Source organism: Hylobates moloch, unplaced genomic scaffold (genome assembly GCF_009828535.3).
Source record: "Hylobates moloch isolate HMO894 unplaced genomic scaffold, HMol_V3 SCAFFOLD_3, whole genome shotgun sequence".
In the NCBI taxonomy this organism is placed as follows: domain Eukaryota; kingdom Metazoa; phylum Chordata; class Mammalia; order Primates; family Hylobatidae; genus Hylobates; species Hylobates moloch.
Window position 1 is genome coordinate 37,887,212 of NW_026652278.1, and position 17,574 is coordinate 37,904,785.

Sequence of the window (17,574 nt, forward strand, 5' to 3'; positions counted from 1 at the left end):
GCTCGTCACTCTGACAATTAAGTCATCTGTATTATTCCATTTAATTCTCACAACCATCTTCTAAGTAGGTACTATTACTATCTTGATTTTACATACAAGGGGAGGCATAGAGAGAATTTTTTGCCCAAAGTCTCAGCTAGAAAGTAGCATATCTGGGATTAAAATCAAAGTGGTCTGGTCCCTGAGTCTGCATTCACAGAAGAGGCAGCGTTTAATGAAGGCTAGTTGTTTGGCATTGGGTCAGTCTGGTGCTTGTGTGACAGAGACTCAGTGTGTGCCAAAATGTGGAACGTTTGTGCTAAAAGGAATATCTGACAACCACTAACTGCCACTGTTCAGTTATGAGTAGACAAGGAAGTGGGGAACCAAGCAGACGTCAAAGCTACCTCCCCACCTAGGTCCACCAGAACAAAGGTACTTTCCCAGGGGAAGTCTTGGGTACAGCTAATGACTCTTCAGTTCATTAAGGCTATTTTTTTTTAAGTTCTCATTGTGCCTCACAGGCAGTGGTTCATAGACTTCAGTGGCATGAGAATGCCCCAGGATGCCTGCTAACACATGTAGCTTCTGAGGCCCTGCACTCTGGAGGTTCAAACTGAGAAGGCTCTGAGGGTAAGAGTGGGGAACTAGGATCTCTAGAGAACTCTGAGGCGAGGTCGGCTTCCCTCACTGACACTGCCTGGCTACCAGGCTGGTCCTGGGTTCTTCACATACAAGGAGGGAGCAGTTTTACCTGTTCAAGGTGCTTACTCTATTCAGAGTCAGCAAACTTCTCTGGAGCAACTATCCAAATCAGATGTTGTGCTGGCTGTAATTTAACATTTATTTTATGATTATCTGATTAATGATTATCTCCCTCATTAGACTATAAGTTCAACAAGGGTATAATAAATTTGCCCATCTTGCTCACTAATATATGCCAGGGCCTACAATAGAGTTGATGTTCAATGGCTATTTGTTAAATGAATGAATGGAGTCAATGAATAAATAAAATGCAAACAAAGACAAATGAAGTCCATTCTCTGTCCTCAATGTGCTTATAACCTTTTAGGTAGCTGGGCAAGTAAACATTTCAGAACAATAAAGAGTTCTTGCTGTGTTATGCCACATGTGGCCCAGGCATGAGGCCACTACCTCCCCAGCAGGGCTGAACCCAAACTAGGTCAGGCAGGAAGATGACAAGACTGGATCATCAGCATGGGTGGGCTGACCTGAAATGGGCTAGACAAGGGCAAGTCAGATGGGGAACAGTGGGAATAAAATAAAGATAACTGTCAATTTGTCACTAAGGCAGGTAAGCTGCAAAAATGATAAGACATGAGTTATCAATCACTGAGTGTCTGCAGTGGGCCAGGCCTTCTGCTCTGCACTCATATTTGCATGTACTTTATCCCACTGAATTCTCACAGTAATCTTACAAGAGAAGAATCATCAGTTCCATCATACAGGTGGAGAAACTAAGGCTTAGAGAGGTTAACTCCTGTGACCCTAAGAGCACAGCAAAGAGTCAAACCCAAGGCAGTGTGAGTCCATAGCCCATGTTGTGTTGTACTCTAGGCAGGCAGAATAATGATCCCTGCAAGAGGACAGGGATGACAAATCAGAGGAAGTGAGTACAGGACAGCTGAAAGTCTTTCCATGTATGAAGTTGCACTAAGAGAGGCTTGTGGCCACCACCCTCTTTAAACAGAAGCATTTGGAGTTTTCTCTCAGCATTAACCGTCCCAAGGTACCTGTTCCATCTTAATCTTAAAAGGTCCTCAAAGGAATTTTGTCACGAAGATCTGGTCAACCCAAGTGTCTTTCACATCATCCCCTCCCCTTACTCCACAGACAATGCCTTAATTCTGGCCTTGCCTGCCTTGCCTAGACCATGGCAGGAGCATGCTAACTGGTCTCTCCTCCTCTAATCTGCTCTCCAGCCAAAAGGAATCTTTGGAACACAAATCTGGGCATCACTTCCTTGTATGAAACCCTTCAAAGCAGTGGTCTTCAATCAAAACTACTCATTAAAATCACATGGAAGATTTTAAAACATATTAGTCCCTGGGCTTTTTTTTTTTTTTTTTTTTGAGACAGAGTCTCTCTCTGTTGCCCAGGCTGGAGTGCAGTGGCATGATCTCGGCTCACTGAAACCTCCGCCTCCCGGGTTCAAGCAATTCTCCTGCCTCAGCCTCCCAAGTAGCTGGGATTACAGGCACCTGACAACACGCCCAGCTAATTTTTGTATTTTTAGTAGAGACAGTTCACCATGTTGGCCAGGCTGGTCTCGAACTCCTGACCTCAAGTGATCTGCCAGCCTCAGCCTCCCAAAGTGCTGGGATTACAGGAGTGAGCCACCGCGCCGGTGATCTACAATATTTTGAACCATTTTTATTTAACTTTAACCTCCAAAGATGATTTAATTGACCTGAGATAGGGCCCAGCTATATTTTTGAAAAGCTCCCCAGGTGCTTCTAATACGGATCCAAGCTTGAACACCACTGCAGTTGAATGGATGAGATGCCCACTTTTAAGCCAGAAATACTAAGCTCAGACTTGGACCTCCTCTTCCACCACTCCTTCCTGCCCCCATATTCAACAATCTAACCATACTGAGCTGCTGATTCCCCAGGAATTGCATATGATTTCAAGCTGTCACTGTTCAACACACGATACAATCTTTGTCTGGAACATGTCCTATCCCACTTTCTAGAAAACTCCTTATCATTTGTCTTAGTCCATTTTCTGTTGCTATCACTGAATACTTGATACTGGGTAATTTATTTTAAAAAAATGTATTTCTTACAGTTCTAGAAGCTATGAAGTCCAAGATCAAGAGGCAACATCTCACGAGGGCCTTCTTGCTGGTGGGGACTCTCTGCAGAGTCCTGAGGTGGTACAGGGCATCACATGGCAAAGGGAGCATACTGAGAGCCAAACTAGCTTTTAATACAGACCTACTCTAATGATAACTAACCCACCCTGTGATAACTCAATCCATTTATCCATGAATGGATTAATCCATTCATGAGGTCAGAGCCCTCATGACCCACCACCTCTTAAAGACCCTGCTTCTTAATACTGCTATACTGGGGATTAAGTTTCAACATGAGTTTTGGAGGGATCAAACATTCAAGCCATAGCACTTAAGACTCAGCTCCAAGGCTACGTTCTCTGTGAAGCCTCCATGTAAACAGGCACAATTAGCGGCTTCTTTCTCTGGGCTTCCATAGCACTGTCTCTGCATGAATATATCTCTATTATATTGAACTTATTTGTACAAAGAACCCTCACCTCCACAAAAATCAGGAGGTGCAATGATACTTCAGATACCTCCTGTGGCCATTTTACATCTTGGCCAACTTTTTACTCCAGCCCCAGCAGTATCTCCTTATCTCTCTATTTCTGCCCAGGAGCTTCTCTCCTGCTGCCTAGGTTGTCACCTGTGGTACCCACATGGCCCCTCTGACACACGTGCAAACCTGGAAGTGACAGAGACTTAACACCAAATGGGAGCAACCCTTGACCAACAGGTGATGAGAATCAGGGGATAAATCCCCAGGGCAGACAATTCTAAAGTTCACTCTCCACAGCTCTTCAGAGGGTCCCTGGGAGGATCAAGCCTCAGTTGCCCAATGTGGTAATTTGCTCCTAACTCTCTCTTTCCCTCCTTCCTTGTTTCTTTGGAATCACTTCCCAAAATAAACATCCTGCATGCAATTTCTGTTAATAGGATGTACTGTTTGGAAAAACTCACTAAGACAAATGAAAAGAGTATTAGTCTTTGGATCAGAAAACTGGATTCTAGTTTTAGCTCCCCCTCTGCCTTGGGTGAGAGAACATCTAAGGCTTTGATTTCATTATCTATAAAATGGAGATGGCTGGGCGTGATGGCTCATGCCTGTAATCCCAGCATTTTGGGAGGCCGAGGCGGGCGGATCAACTGAGGTCGGGAGTTCAAGACCAGCCTGACCAACATGAAGAAACCCCGTCTCTACTAAAAATACAAAAATTAGCCAGGCGTGGTGGCGTGCGCCTACAATCCTAGCTACTCAGGAGGCTGAGGCAGGAGAATCGCTTGAACCCGGGAGGGAGAGATTGCAGTGAGCCGAGATCGTGCCACTGCGCTCCAGCCTGGGCAAGAAGAGCAAAACTCCACCTCAAAAAAAAAAAAAAAAAAATGGGGATAACCTTCCATTCTTCACAGTATTCATGGGAAGAAAAAATGGAAATGTATGTGGAAATGATTTATAACTGCAAAGTACTAAATAATGTTATCATTATGCTTTAGGAGGAATTCTTTCCCTATTTACCCTTTAAATCAGTGGTCCCCAACCTTTTTGACACCAGGGACCAGTTTCTTGCAGGACAATTTTTCCACAGACCCAGAGGTGGAGAGGAGGGGGCAATGGTTTTGGGATGATTCAAGTGCATTACACTTATTGGGCACTTTATTTCTATTTTTATTACATTGTAATATATAATGAAATAATTATACAACTCACCATAATGTAGAATCAATAGGAGCCCTGAGCTTGTTTTCCTGCAACTAGACAGTCCCATATGGGGGTAACGGGAGACAGTGACAGATCATCCGGCATTAGATTCTCACAAGGAGCACGCAATCCTGATCCTACATATGTGCAGTTCTCAATAGGGTTCACGATCCTATGAGAATCTAATGCTGCCACTGATCTGACAGGAGATAGAGCTCAGACAGTAATGTGGGCAATGGGGAGCAACTATAAATACAGATGAAGCTTTGCTCGCTCGCCTGCTGCTCACCTCCTGCTGTACTGGTCCATGGCCTGGGGCTTGGGGACCCCTGTTTTAAATGATAGAGCTTCTCAGGACTTGGACCTTGACTCTCTTCTCATTTTATAACCCCGTCCTAGATGACCTCATCCATTTCTAAGGCTTCAGTCAATCAATGCCATCAGAGACATAGCTTTAATCTAGGCCTGTGCTATTTAACCAGGGTAACAGATAGCTGGCAATTGAGCACTTGAAATGTGACTAGTTGGAATTGAGATATGCCATAAGTTAAAATTTGAAGATAGTATGAAAAAAGAATGTAACATATCTCATTAACAATTTTTTTTTGGCCGGGCATGATGGTGGCTCACGCCTGTAATCCCAACACTTTGGGAGGCCGAGGTGGGCGGATCATGAGGTCAAGAGATGGAGACCATCCTGGCCAACATGGTGAAACCCCATCTCTACTAAATACAAAAATTAGCTGGGCATGGTGGCACGTGCCTGTAGTCCCAGCTACTCAGGAGGCTGAGGCAGGAGAATTGCTTGAACCCGAGAGGCAGAGGTTGTAGTGAGCCGAGATCGCGCCACTGCACTCCGGCCTGTGCTACAGAGCAAAACTCCATCTCAAAAAACAAACAAAACAAAACAAAACAAAAACCAATTTTTTTTTTTTGAGACAGAGTCTTGCTGTGTCACCCAGGCTAGAGTGTAGTGGTGTGATCTTGGGTCACTGCAACCTTCGCCTCCCAGGTTCAAGTGATTCTCCTGCCTCAGCCTCCCAAGTAGCTGGGACTACAGGTGCCCACCACCACGCCTAGCTAATTTTTTTTTTGTATTTTTAGTAAAGATGGGATTTCACTATGTTGGCCAGGCTGGTCTTGAACTCCTGACCTCGTGATCCACCCACCTCAGCCTCCCAAAGTGCTGGGATTACAAGTGTGAGCTACCATGCCCAGCCAACAATTATTTATTTTGATGAAATGTTGAAATAATATTTTGGATGCATTGGGCTACATAAAATATACTATTAAAATTAATTTCACCTCTTTTCTTCTACTTTCTAAAATGTAGCTCTTTGAAAATTTAAAATTTGGCTTGTTTTATATTTTTTACTGAGCACAGCAGTAGACATCTGCTTAGAAAAGAAAGGTCCAAATCTGATTATCCAACTGCTTTCTTGACATTTCCCATTGGCTTTCCAACACTCAAAACAATTCTTCAAAAATTGAACCCAAAGGCTCCCCCTCCTCCAAATTTTTCTTGTAGCCTCTTCCTGGTATCCTCCTACATCTCATCCTTCTCTAATTCATTGAAATCAGAGTGATCTTTGCAAAAACAAATCTGATCATACCACTAGCTTCCCACTACTCTTAGGATTAAAACTGAAATCCTCAACCTGTCTTGCAGGGCCTGCACCACCTACCTCCCCATCTTTATATAACACGTGGCCCACTCCTGCTCTCCAACTAGTTCCTAGGAGATATCCAACTCCTTCTTGTCTCAGGACTCTTGCACCTGCTTTCCTTCTGCCTGGAATACTTTTTTTTTTTTTTTTTTTGAGATGGAGTCTCACTCTGTAGCCCAAGCTAGAGTGCAGTGGCAGATCTTGGCTCACTGCAACCTCCGCCTCTGGGGCCCAAGTGATTCTCGCGCTTCAGCCTCCCAAGTAGCTGGGATTACAAGTACACGCCACCATACCAAGCTAATTTTTTGTATTTTAGTAAAGATGGGGTTTCACCATGTTGCCCAGGGTGGTCTCAGGCTCCTGAGCTCAGGCAATCTGCCCACCTCAGCCTCCCAAAGTGCTAGGATTACAGGCATGAGCCACCATGCTCGGCCCTGCCTGGATTACCCTTTACCTACGTCTTTCCCAGCTAACTTCCAATCATTCTTCAGATATTATTTTAGTATCATTTTTTCAGGGAAGACTTGCCTGGCCCCAAAACTTTCATTTGGTGGCAATTTATCACAATTATAATTAATAATTTGTGTTATTAAATATGTTTGCTTCCCCAGATGGTAAGCTCAGTCATATCTGTATACTGGCTTCCCTATTGTGTAGCCCAGTGCCTAACACAGACAATGAATATGTTTTATTTTACTTTTTTTGAGACTTATTTACTTTTTTTGAGTCTTATTCTGTCAGCCAGGCTGGAGTGCAATAAATAATTGTCGATGCATAAATTTATAAAAAATTAATGAAGAACTGCTGAATGAGGTATGGTCATAAAGTCATGTCATTGTGTGTTCTTAAAACACACGTATCAGCCGGGCGCGGTGGCTCATGCCTGTAATCCCAAAACTTTGGGAGGCTGAGGCGGGCAGATCACAAGGTCAGGAGATCAAGACCATCCTGGCTAACATGGTGAAACCCCGTCTCTACTAAAAATACAAAAAAATTAGCTGGGCGTGATGGCAGGCACCTGTAGTCCCAGCTACTTGGGAGGCTGAGGCAAGAGAACGGCATGAACCCAGGAGGTGGAGCTTTCAGTGAGCCAAGATCACGCCACTGCACTCCAGCCTGGGCGACAAAGCGAGACTCCATCTCAAAAAACAAACAAACAAAAACCCCAAACAAACAAAAACAAACAAAAAACACATGTATCAGTACAAATATCCAAATAAGTGTTATCTTTTAAATGGTCATTTTTGGAAGCAAATATATTTATTTCAATAAACTACTCAAACCAGTTTAGTAGCCCATGATATTTGGGATGATCCTGGTACTAGTTTACAAACCATGCAAGAAAAAAAGTTTTTTTGTTACTTATTCTAGATTTTATAAAATGTTTTATCATACACCTTATTCATTAAACTTAGTTTTGAATGACTTCAGAGTTATCATTCAAGAGTATGCTTTAAAGTGGCAATGTCCAATAGAACTTTCTACAGCAAGGCAATATTCTATATCTGTGTTGTCCAATACAGTAGCCACCAGCCATGTGTGGCTATTGAGCGCTTGAAATGTGGCTAGTGCAACAGAGGGACAGAATTTTTAATTTTATTTAATTTTAGTTGACTTAAGCTTAAAGAGCTGCATGTGGCTAGTGGCTATCAAATTGGACAGCACATCTGGTTTAAAGCCATCACCAGAATACAAGTTCCTGAAATATTTTGCCCCCAATATATGCCAGGAATCTTACTAAAATTATTATATAACCTCAACAAATGGCTAGTTTGCATATATAAAACTATCTTTGTATAAAATAAATCAGTGATATTATTAAAAAGATTCACTTCAGATGCCAATGACTGCTCTTCAATACTCCTACCTTTTATTTAAAGAATGCCAAAGACCTTGTTCCATTTTGCCAGGCCCATATAACAATGCAGAAGCACAAGAGACTTAAAGGAGACCACTGTGAATGAGGGAAGGTCGTCCATGACCACACATATTCTTGGAAACATAACTCAAGTTTGTCATGGATTTTGCCTCCTAGGCATCCCCCTCTCCAATGATGCAATACTGAACATGTAAAAAGGTCAAATTAAGAAGGCAACCATGTATTTTTGGAGCTGGTAAACAAATAATGGAACCAAGATGTCATGAGGCTTCAACTGTGAGTGAAGTTTTGCCAAGGAAATAACATTACTCAACATTAAAAGGCAAGCAACCCTTAACAATGAGATAGTATCAGCCTTCTGTCTTGACAAAGGGACTGCTGTACACAGCACCACTGGGTTGAACTTGACAAAAAGATGCCAGTGTGACACCCACGCCTCTGCTATACAGTGATTTGGGTGGATGGCAAAAGTTTCAGAGGCTCCTAGTTCAACATCTTCAAATACAAGAGAATATACTTCTACACATGTATTCCCAGGCCTCCACGGTCAAGTTAACTTCTGGATATATTACTGCCCACGTGTACATACATGCTTATTAGCATATTGGTATCATCTGGGCCCTTATATATTTGTTTACTATAATTTCAGTGAAAGTTTAAAATGGTGTATTTATAGTATAAATTTTTATTTACCACATGCTTTTTAATTAACAGATTAAAAAATATAATGACCATATTACAAAGTACTTGTGCTATATTCATGTCTGAAATTTTACTTTGATGAACTGGGAAGAAAACAGAAATACATTAAAGTTAATGATCCTAATGATCTTTAATGATATTAACTAGTTGTTCAAATGTAGAAATGTCACAAGAAATCTGCCTATCCATGAATTCATGTCAAATGACTATACTTGATACACGTATATGTTTTCTGATTTGCTTTTATTGATTTTGTTGATTCTTTACTATATCTGGAGATAAGAAACATGTCTTCTCCTCAATCTCTGACTTCCAAAGTACTTTATACAGAGTTGTATAATAAACGTTATTGTTTTGGTGATAGTGATAATAATGAAGTAAAAAGAACAGAGTGTAGTATTGTGATTCACCCATGATGAAGAAGTGGAAATATACTAGAATATAGAATCTTGGCATGGTATTACACAGATCTGGATAAGGTGAATAAAGCATTCATCTCTGCTAGAGTATCAATTTAATGAGTTTACTAAACAATCATAAAGGCAGTTAACTTCCCACCACTAATGATTCAAGGCATTTACTCTTCTAGAATGAGCACCTATTTCCATTTTATTCCCCTAATCCAGTGGAAATTGACTTGTTCCTGGGCTGTTAGAACCTCAACTCCTCCCCTATGCTCTACATACCTTAACCCTCCTCCCCCTGTCCCACCCAGATCCCCTCTTACATACATACAAACACACACACATATTTGACTTACCTTAACGTTTTCTGGCAATGCTTTGTTCTGGGTCAACCCCACAGCAAGCAAAGCTATCACAGCTATGATAGAGGAGAAGCCAAGGATGGCTAGGATATTCTTGGAGCAAAATGTCTTCACGTTAGACTCTAAAACCAAAAGCAGAAGAAAAAAATACCAACAAGAAATCAAAAACACTGATTTTCCCCCCCTTTCTGTCTGGTCTTGTAATGGTTACCTGGAGACATCAGAGACAGATTAAAAGCCAATCTTTTTATCAATGAGGCACTTACAAAGTAATTGGGAAATAATTCAAGAACAAAAGGATTTGTTTGTACTTTGACAAAGGCCAAGACTGAGTTAGTGGCTGTGGCAAGGACAAAATTAGGTCAGTGATCAGATATGGAATGAGGAGTGAGAAGAGCCCAAATTGGCTGTTTAACACTTCATACAGATCTATCAAGGTAGAAGTAACAAATAACAAAAAACCAGAATACCCCTCCTCATTTTTGAAATCTACCACAAAATGTTTATGATGTTAAAAAGTATTAAGAATGTATCATCAAACAACAAATCCCACTATTCCATGACATTTCCTGGCTTGACATACATACTCCTTGCATTTAAACCACCCTTATATAGTAAGCAATTGGTAATGGCATAGAGGCTGAGGAGTGTTGAACATTTTGGATCATAATTCATATTATTTATTTTGTCTTTAGTCTCATTCTGTCATGGACATTAGAAAAGCTCCAATAGTAGAATTATACAAAAGGCAAAAGTGGCTGGACACAGCGGCTCACGCCTGTAGCCCCAGCACTTTGGGAGGCCGAGGCAGGTGGATCTCAAGGCCAGCAGTTCGAGACCAGCCAGGTCAATATGGTGAAACCCCATCTCTACTAAAAATACAAAAATTAGCCAGGCATGGTGGTGGGCACCTGTAATCCCAGCTACTCGGGAGGCTGAGGCAGGAGAATCGCTTGAACCCCAGAGGCGGAGGTTGCAGTGAGCCAAGATCGTGCCACTGCGCTCCAGCCTGGGCGACAGAACAAGACTCCATCTCAAAAAAATCATAACGAAAAACGGGCGCCATGGCTCATGCCTGTAATCCCAGCACTTTGGGAGCCGAGGCAGGTGGATCATGAGGTCAAGAGATCGAGACTATCCTGGCCAACATGGTGAAACCCCGTCTCTACTAAAAATACAAAAATTAGATGGGCATGGTGGCGTGCACCTGCTGTCCCAGCTACTCAGAAGGCTGAGGCAGGAGAATCACTTGAACCCAGGAGGCGGAGGTTGCTGTGAGCCAAGATCGCACCACTGTGCTCTAGCCTGGAGACAGAGCGAAACTCCCTCTCAAAAAAAAAAAAAAAAAAAAAAAAAGGCAAAAGCTACTTTGGTCAGATGTAAACAGACTGCATAGAGGAAGTGAACAGGAAATGAAATGGTTGCACCATTCCCTCCATTTTGACAACTCAACCTCTTCCTCTCTCAACTCCCCAAACTATTCCCAGACGTTTTTCTTATGCTTTGGGAAGAAAGGACAAGATAACATAATTTAAAAGCATATGGAAATGAGATGAGTTCTCTAGAATAGTTTATACTTCTCTAAGAACAGAGGGTAGGATCAAAAAGCTAAAAGAGGAGCCCAAGTCTCCTCTTTCTCTTTCCCCTTTGTCAGTAGAAGCTGGCTGGGCACTGAAATAGGAGCTCTCCCTGAAGCTCTTGAGCAGAAGCTTGAACTTGGATAATCCAAGTCTAAGCTTGGATTAAGGTATGGGTCTCCAATCCACCTCAATCCCCAGAATCTTGAGGCAGTCTTTACCCACCAGACCAAACAATACAAAATTTAGGAGAAAAAGTTTTAGCAACATCATTATCTATTGCTTCCAAACAAGGAAGAGCAGATAAAATATACGGCACTTCCCTGCTTCTCCCTTCCCAAAAGAACCTCCATTTTGTTCAGATGCTTGCCTTTACCCCAAGCTCAGGGATGGACTTGTCTGTGTAATTTCATTCCCTCACCAGTGACTGGTTTAATAATGGGTATGCCACCTAATTATGGCCTATGTGACCCTGGAGGAAGTCTTCTGGGGCAAGTCTAGGGAAAAAAGAAAACATTCTCTCTTCATCCTCAAACATTGTCCTGCCTGGAAGGGATAACATCCAATGATAGCAGAGCAGAGAGATGTAGAGAACGTGAGTCCTTGATGGCATTTTAAGCTGCTAAATCAACAAATGCTGAGCCCAACCTTCCATAAGACTTACGCTTTGACCCAATTAGAGTCAGGATTTTCATTACTTGAAGCTAAAACATCCTGATAAAACTGGTATGGGAGAGATGTCCTCTTTGATGCCAGTGTTCTGGAATCTGGAAAAGAACCCTCTAAGGGCTTTGGTTCCCAGCGTTGTGATGTTGACAAACACAGCCCTAAGCAGCATGTCCTTTAGATAAGCAATTATAAATAAAAAAACCAATTATAAATATAACAACAAACAAACTGTAGCAATGTTTCTACCATAATAAAATTTTGAATGTTTTACTTCCTCAAGCTATTCAACAAGGTCTACCTGTTAACTTCTTTTGTTTTTGTAAATATGACAATCTTGCTATCTCATTTTCCTTCCATGGCCATTTCAGGCACTATTCTTAGCATCCAAGTTACTACAATAAAAAAAGAAAAACTGATAAGGCCGCTGCTCTTTGGAATTTACAATCTAGTTAGCAAGACAGATAAACCAGAAAAGCAGCACATTAAATAGGTGATTTCAGGTCACAATATGTGCTAAGAAGAAATTCAAACCAAGGAACATGATAGAGTGACTTGCGGTAGAATTGAGAATGAAGGGAAAGGTATCAGACTGAGGGTCAAGAAAGCCTCTCTCAGAAGATGACATTTGAGCCGAGACCTAGAAGGTGACATTTGAGGAGAAAACACCAGCCTGGAGAGGGAGTAAGAACATAAGAGGAAGAAGGAACAGAAACTACAAGAACCCAGAGGTGGGAACCAACTTGATGTGACTATAATTGTTTCTTCCTTTTCCTAATGAGAAAATTTACTAACTTCTTGTCATTGAGGAGTTAGATGTACACTTTTCCACATTTTCCCAGCTTTTGCAATGATATCGAGGTTACCAGAATATATGCAAGCCTTTCATCCTACTCTTATTTCTTATTAAAGATATAATAAGAAAAATATTTTTAGGTCAGAGAGAAAATTTAGGAATTTTTCATACATGATTTTTCAAATGTTTTTATTACCAAAAGAACCCACAATGGTTAAGTTTGTTTTTTATGTAACTGACTACATTACCCAGAAAGCAGTAATTAAAATGCTGTCTTCCATGGACTATATGTCAGCCAGTTTTCAAAAGCCCTGATCACATCCAGGAAGCAGGAGAGTCATCTCAGAAGTGGTGCCAAAGAAGAGGTGCTAGAGGTGGGGTACAGGTTGACATATCTTGGATGTGCTCATGAAAAGAGAATTACTTAGGTAACTGCCCCTTCTTCTTAGACCCCCAGAGTGCTTTCAGATCCCATGACTGCCACAGTCAAGCTCTATTATGGAAAATTCACATTGATTGTCTTCCCCCTGAAAAGCCCTTAATTTGCCTTGTGGATAACAGAAATGTGGTTTCTGTCATACAATGTGAAATGGTATTTCGAAACAGAATTTCAACAAATGATACCAAAAATATCCAATGGCAAAGTATTGTCATTGTTTTCGCTTTGAATTGGCTTACTGTACTGGAGAATTTAAGACTGCCACTTCCTTTGCATGTTTTTCTTTTCACGTGATATGACAAGGGAGAGGAATTTTCGGCTTAAAGTGAGAAAGCAAGGTAATATTAACTTCAACTCTTCACCTGACAGAGAGATAAAACTGAAGGAAACCCAAGCTTTGAAAAAACACAGGCTGATTTCAAGCCAATTAGCTGTGTCAGATGAAAAACACCTTCAAGATTTTTATACGAATCAAAGGAAGCAAAGGTTCTTTTGGTTCTTATAGAAACAGCCATCATGATGTCCAGTTATAATCATACTAAGGTGAAAATCAAAATTATTTCATCTCGGCAGGGTGCAGTGGCTCACACCTGTAATCTCAGCACTTTGGGAGGCAAAGGTGGGTGGATCGCTTGAGTCCAGGAGTTTGAGACTGGGGGGTAACATGGTGAAAATCTGTCTCTACAAAAAAAAAAACAAAAATTAGCCAGGCGTGGTGGCATGTGCCTGTAGTCCCAGCTATTTGGGAGGCTGAGGTGAGAGGATCACTTGAGGCCAGGATACCAAGGTTGTAGTGAGCCAAGATCACACCACTGCACTCTAGCCTGGGCAACAGAGTGAGACCCTGTCTCCAAAACAAACAAACAAATTATTTAATTTTGTCCATAGTCAAAATTATATTGTACAGAGAAATCCCAGCATTGCTACTCTGTGATAACAAAAATATAACATCTTAAAATTTTACTCCATTAATAAACAGATTTGGGGTGTTGACAGATGTGGTGGATTTCAGGCAAAAACAAGTTTTGCTTTGCAGATCCAATGTGACTGACTAGATTCAAATTATTTCCAATTTGTTATGAGTCACATCTGGACTAAACTTTTCTTGTCATATAGAGAACAAAACAGCAAATGTGGACAAGCATTGGTGAGCAAACATCCAAGGAATGTTGTGGTCCTTCCTGTGTTTACATAGCCTAATGATGGAACAATCACTGAAGCTCAGAAGACTGGTCCTAATTTGGCCTTGTCATTCCTCCAACTCCCAGAGTCAAAGTCTCCACACCACCCCTGCTACCTTTCTTCCTCTCCATCAGGGAACTCTTCTTGAGGATACATATGTAGGCTGTTCTCACACTCAGGGGCTTGAAGATCCTTTCTCAGTTATTTAATCCCAAGCCCCTTAGACCCACCTTCTTCTATAGTGATATCCACATCCCCTGATTCCAGTCACCCTTACCTCATATCTGATCTTCTACAATGGCCCTTTCTGGTGACTCCCACACTTCCTAATTCTCTTCCCTATCAGAATCCCTCCTTCATGTGGCTGTAGAAATCTTCCACAATTGACGTTCCTAAGACTCTACCTTATCAAGAACCTATGGCCTGCTGTGTGCCAGATGAAAGCTACACTGGTCTACCTAGACCTCCAAGCCCTTCAGAAATTTCAGCCCTTCCCACTTTACCATTCCAACCAACAGATCTGTTTGGGTCCAAGATGAGAATTCCTGACATTATGACTACTAGAATGTAAGCTCCTTAGGGCAGGGACTTTTTTCTGGCTTGTTCATTGGTATATCCCATGCTGTATGAATGAATGAATGAATGGATGGATGAATGAATGAATTTTAGATTCTCTGAATTTTTTTCAGTGTGGGACTTCCTTCATTTGTAATTCCATTCCCCTCATTCTCCAAGTCTTTTTGTCTCCTTCAAAATCAAGCTCAATTGGAAGCTATGTTCCCCCTATACTCTACAAAGCTCAGTTATGTCAGTAGTCCTCTCTTCATGTGCTACCTCTAGATATAGTTTGAACCATTTCAGTTTGGGAGTTCTATAGTTGTTGGAGAGGGGACTATGCCTCATTCATTTTTTCAATTGGTCACTCAATAATTACTTATTGAATACATTATTACTATGAACTAGATCTGCCCTAGGCTCTGAGCTACAGCAATAACCCAAAGTGAGAAATGTCCCTATCCTCATGGTGCTTATATTCTAGTTGGGAGAAAAATACAATAAGCAAGATAAACAAATAAAATTTACAGTGTATTACATAATTTTAAGTGCTGAGAAGGAAGAAAAAGCAAGGAAGGTAAAAAGGAAGGATGTGGTGATTAGGACTGGCCTGAGGTGATTTCTATCACAGGGAGAAAACCTGCATACCTCTGAGGCAAGAGCTTTACAGCAACTGGAACTGTACACAGAAAGGCCCTGAGGGGAGAGTAGTAGGAACTGGTCAGAGGATCAGTGGGGTCCCCTGCTCATAAGGCCTTGAGGGCACCAGTGAGGGCTTTGCCTTATTCTGAGTGATGTGACTTACTTCTAAAGTCATTCATATAATCTATGCTCAGCAACTTAGGGGTGAACAAGGAACCATTGGGGGCTGTTGAAGTCACTGGAGAGAGAGGGTGTGGCCTTTTAGGGTGGCACATCCCTGCCTCTTGTGGTAATGATGTGCTGAGGCTACCCAAAGGAGGTCAGGCCACACAGCCAAGTGTGGACAGAGCCTGGCTCCATCAGAGCAGAGCTTGTGCCAAAACCAGGTCTGGGCAGACGCATCCAGGAGGAGTAAACATAATCACATGAGACAGGCTTCTCAATGCCTTCTAGACTTCTTGATGGCTCAGCACTGGAGAGTCTTTTCTGAGAGACCATCATCAGGAAGGGTCACTGAGCCAACAGTCATCAGGATCCATCAGCAGATAGGCAAACTCCACAGACTTCTGGGGTATGGTTCAAGCTAGAGCAGAGTTCAGATAAGCTTACCTTAGCTTAGTCTCTGTAAGCCTCCATTTGCTCATGTGCAGAATGGGAGTCACAATAGTATCTGCTTCATAGGGTTGCTATGTGAGGTTAAATGAGCTAACAACACATAATAGCCTACACTAAAGAGTTCTTACTATATTCCAGATTCTACTGTTAGCACTTTAAATGCAGCCATTAATTTAGCTTTCACCACAATCCTATAAGGTGCACGTAACACTACCATCTTCTCTATAAAATCTGTATTAGTTTTTTAGGGCTGCCACAAGTTACCATGAACTTGCTGGCTTCAAACAGAAATGTATTCTTTCATAATTCTGGAGGCCAGAAGTCCAAAAGTTACGGTATCAGCAGGGGCATGCTCCCTTTGAAGGTTCTGGAGGAGATGTCTTTCTTGTCTTTTTCAGCTTCTTAGCATTCCTTGGCTTGTGGCTGCATCACTCCAATCTCCACCTCTGTCTTCACATGGCCTTTTCTCCTGTTGCTCTTTGTGTCAAGTTTCCTTCTCCTTTCTCTCATAAGGACACCAGTCATCAGATTTAGGGCCCACCCTAAATTCAAGATGATTTCATCTCAAGATCCTTAGCTTAATTACATCTCCGAACACCCTACTATATTTCCAAATAAAGTCACACTCACAGTCACTATTATAATTATCATTATTGTTAGTTTACAGATGAGGAAGCTGAGTCACAGACAGATTAAGTAACTTCCCAAAGTTACACTGACATAAATGTTGCGCTGTTACAGGTAGTTAGACAGACACAGCAGGAAAGGTCTCTTCTCCCCACCAACTAGAAATGTCAGGTGATGGTTTGACAATTATCACATTGCCTCTCTAAAATAATGATAATTTGGCAGCTGGAGCCAGGGAGAGAAAATCTGCTGATCCACAGCTGTAACATTAAAGTGTTAATTGAATTCAAGCACCAGGGAGAAGCAACTTCCTGGGCATGCACATTAAGAGATAAACGGTGGAAGATGACTTGCCGGGAGCACTCCACCGGAAAAGGAAAGAAAGCCTCAGATGAGCATGCACACAACTTCCTAAACACACTGTGTGCTCAAGGAGGTAAGGAGGGCACTGCGCGTGCAGGCAGCCCACCCTAAGGGAAGAATCACGGGAAAAGGGCTCAAGATGGCAGCCTATAAAGTCCTAGGATCACAGTTGAACACGTTGTTTGTTCTCCAAGTTGCCCACTTGGATCTCTTCCAAGGGTTCTTTCCTTTCTTTCCTGTTCTAAAGCCTTTTCAATAAACTTCCAGTCCTGCTCTGAAACTTGACTCAGTCTCTTTTTCTACTTTATATTCCTCAAATTGTTTCTTCTGACGAGGCAAGAATTGAGGTTACTGCAGACCCATATGGATACGCTGTCAGTAACTCAGATAGCTGCCACCGGTAACAGGGCCAGGAATTAAACACGGGCATTCTGGCTTCAAGGTCCAGGCTTTTAACCACCACCCTACCCTACAATACATGACTGAGGCTCATACAGTGCCTGGGCTGTGCTACCAGTACTGTTATGTGGTAGCCAATCTCATTATCCAGAAATAAAAAGTGACCAACATTGAGGATTTGGCTGGAAGGGTTGTCTGGACTGTTCTCACTGAGGACACCA

At 41.9% G+C, this 17,574-nt stretch overlaps 1 protein-coding gene across 5 annotated transcripts in view; it reads right to left on the reverse strand.

The window, feature by feature from the left end:
• ENTPD1 (ectonucleoside triphosphate diphosphohydrolase 1) overlaps positions 1–17,574 on the reverse strand; it is a 115,573-nt gene that overhangs the window by 44,819 nt on the left and 53,180 nt on the right. For 4 of the 5 annotated variants that reach the window (XR_009212745.1, XM_058436161.1, XM_032135762.2 and 1 more), the window contains exon 2: positions 9,487–9,614. The exons of the other annotated variant lie outside the window; for it this stretch is intronic. Coding sequence is in view for 3 of the 4 variants with exons in the window: in XM_058436161.1 (XP_058292144.1) it covers positions 9,487–9,614 (128 nt within the window). In the remaining variant the exon portion in view is untranslated. The remainder of the gene's footprint in view (positions 1–9,486; positions 9,615–17,574) is intronic. 5 annotated transcript variants of the gene reach the window in all.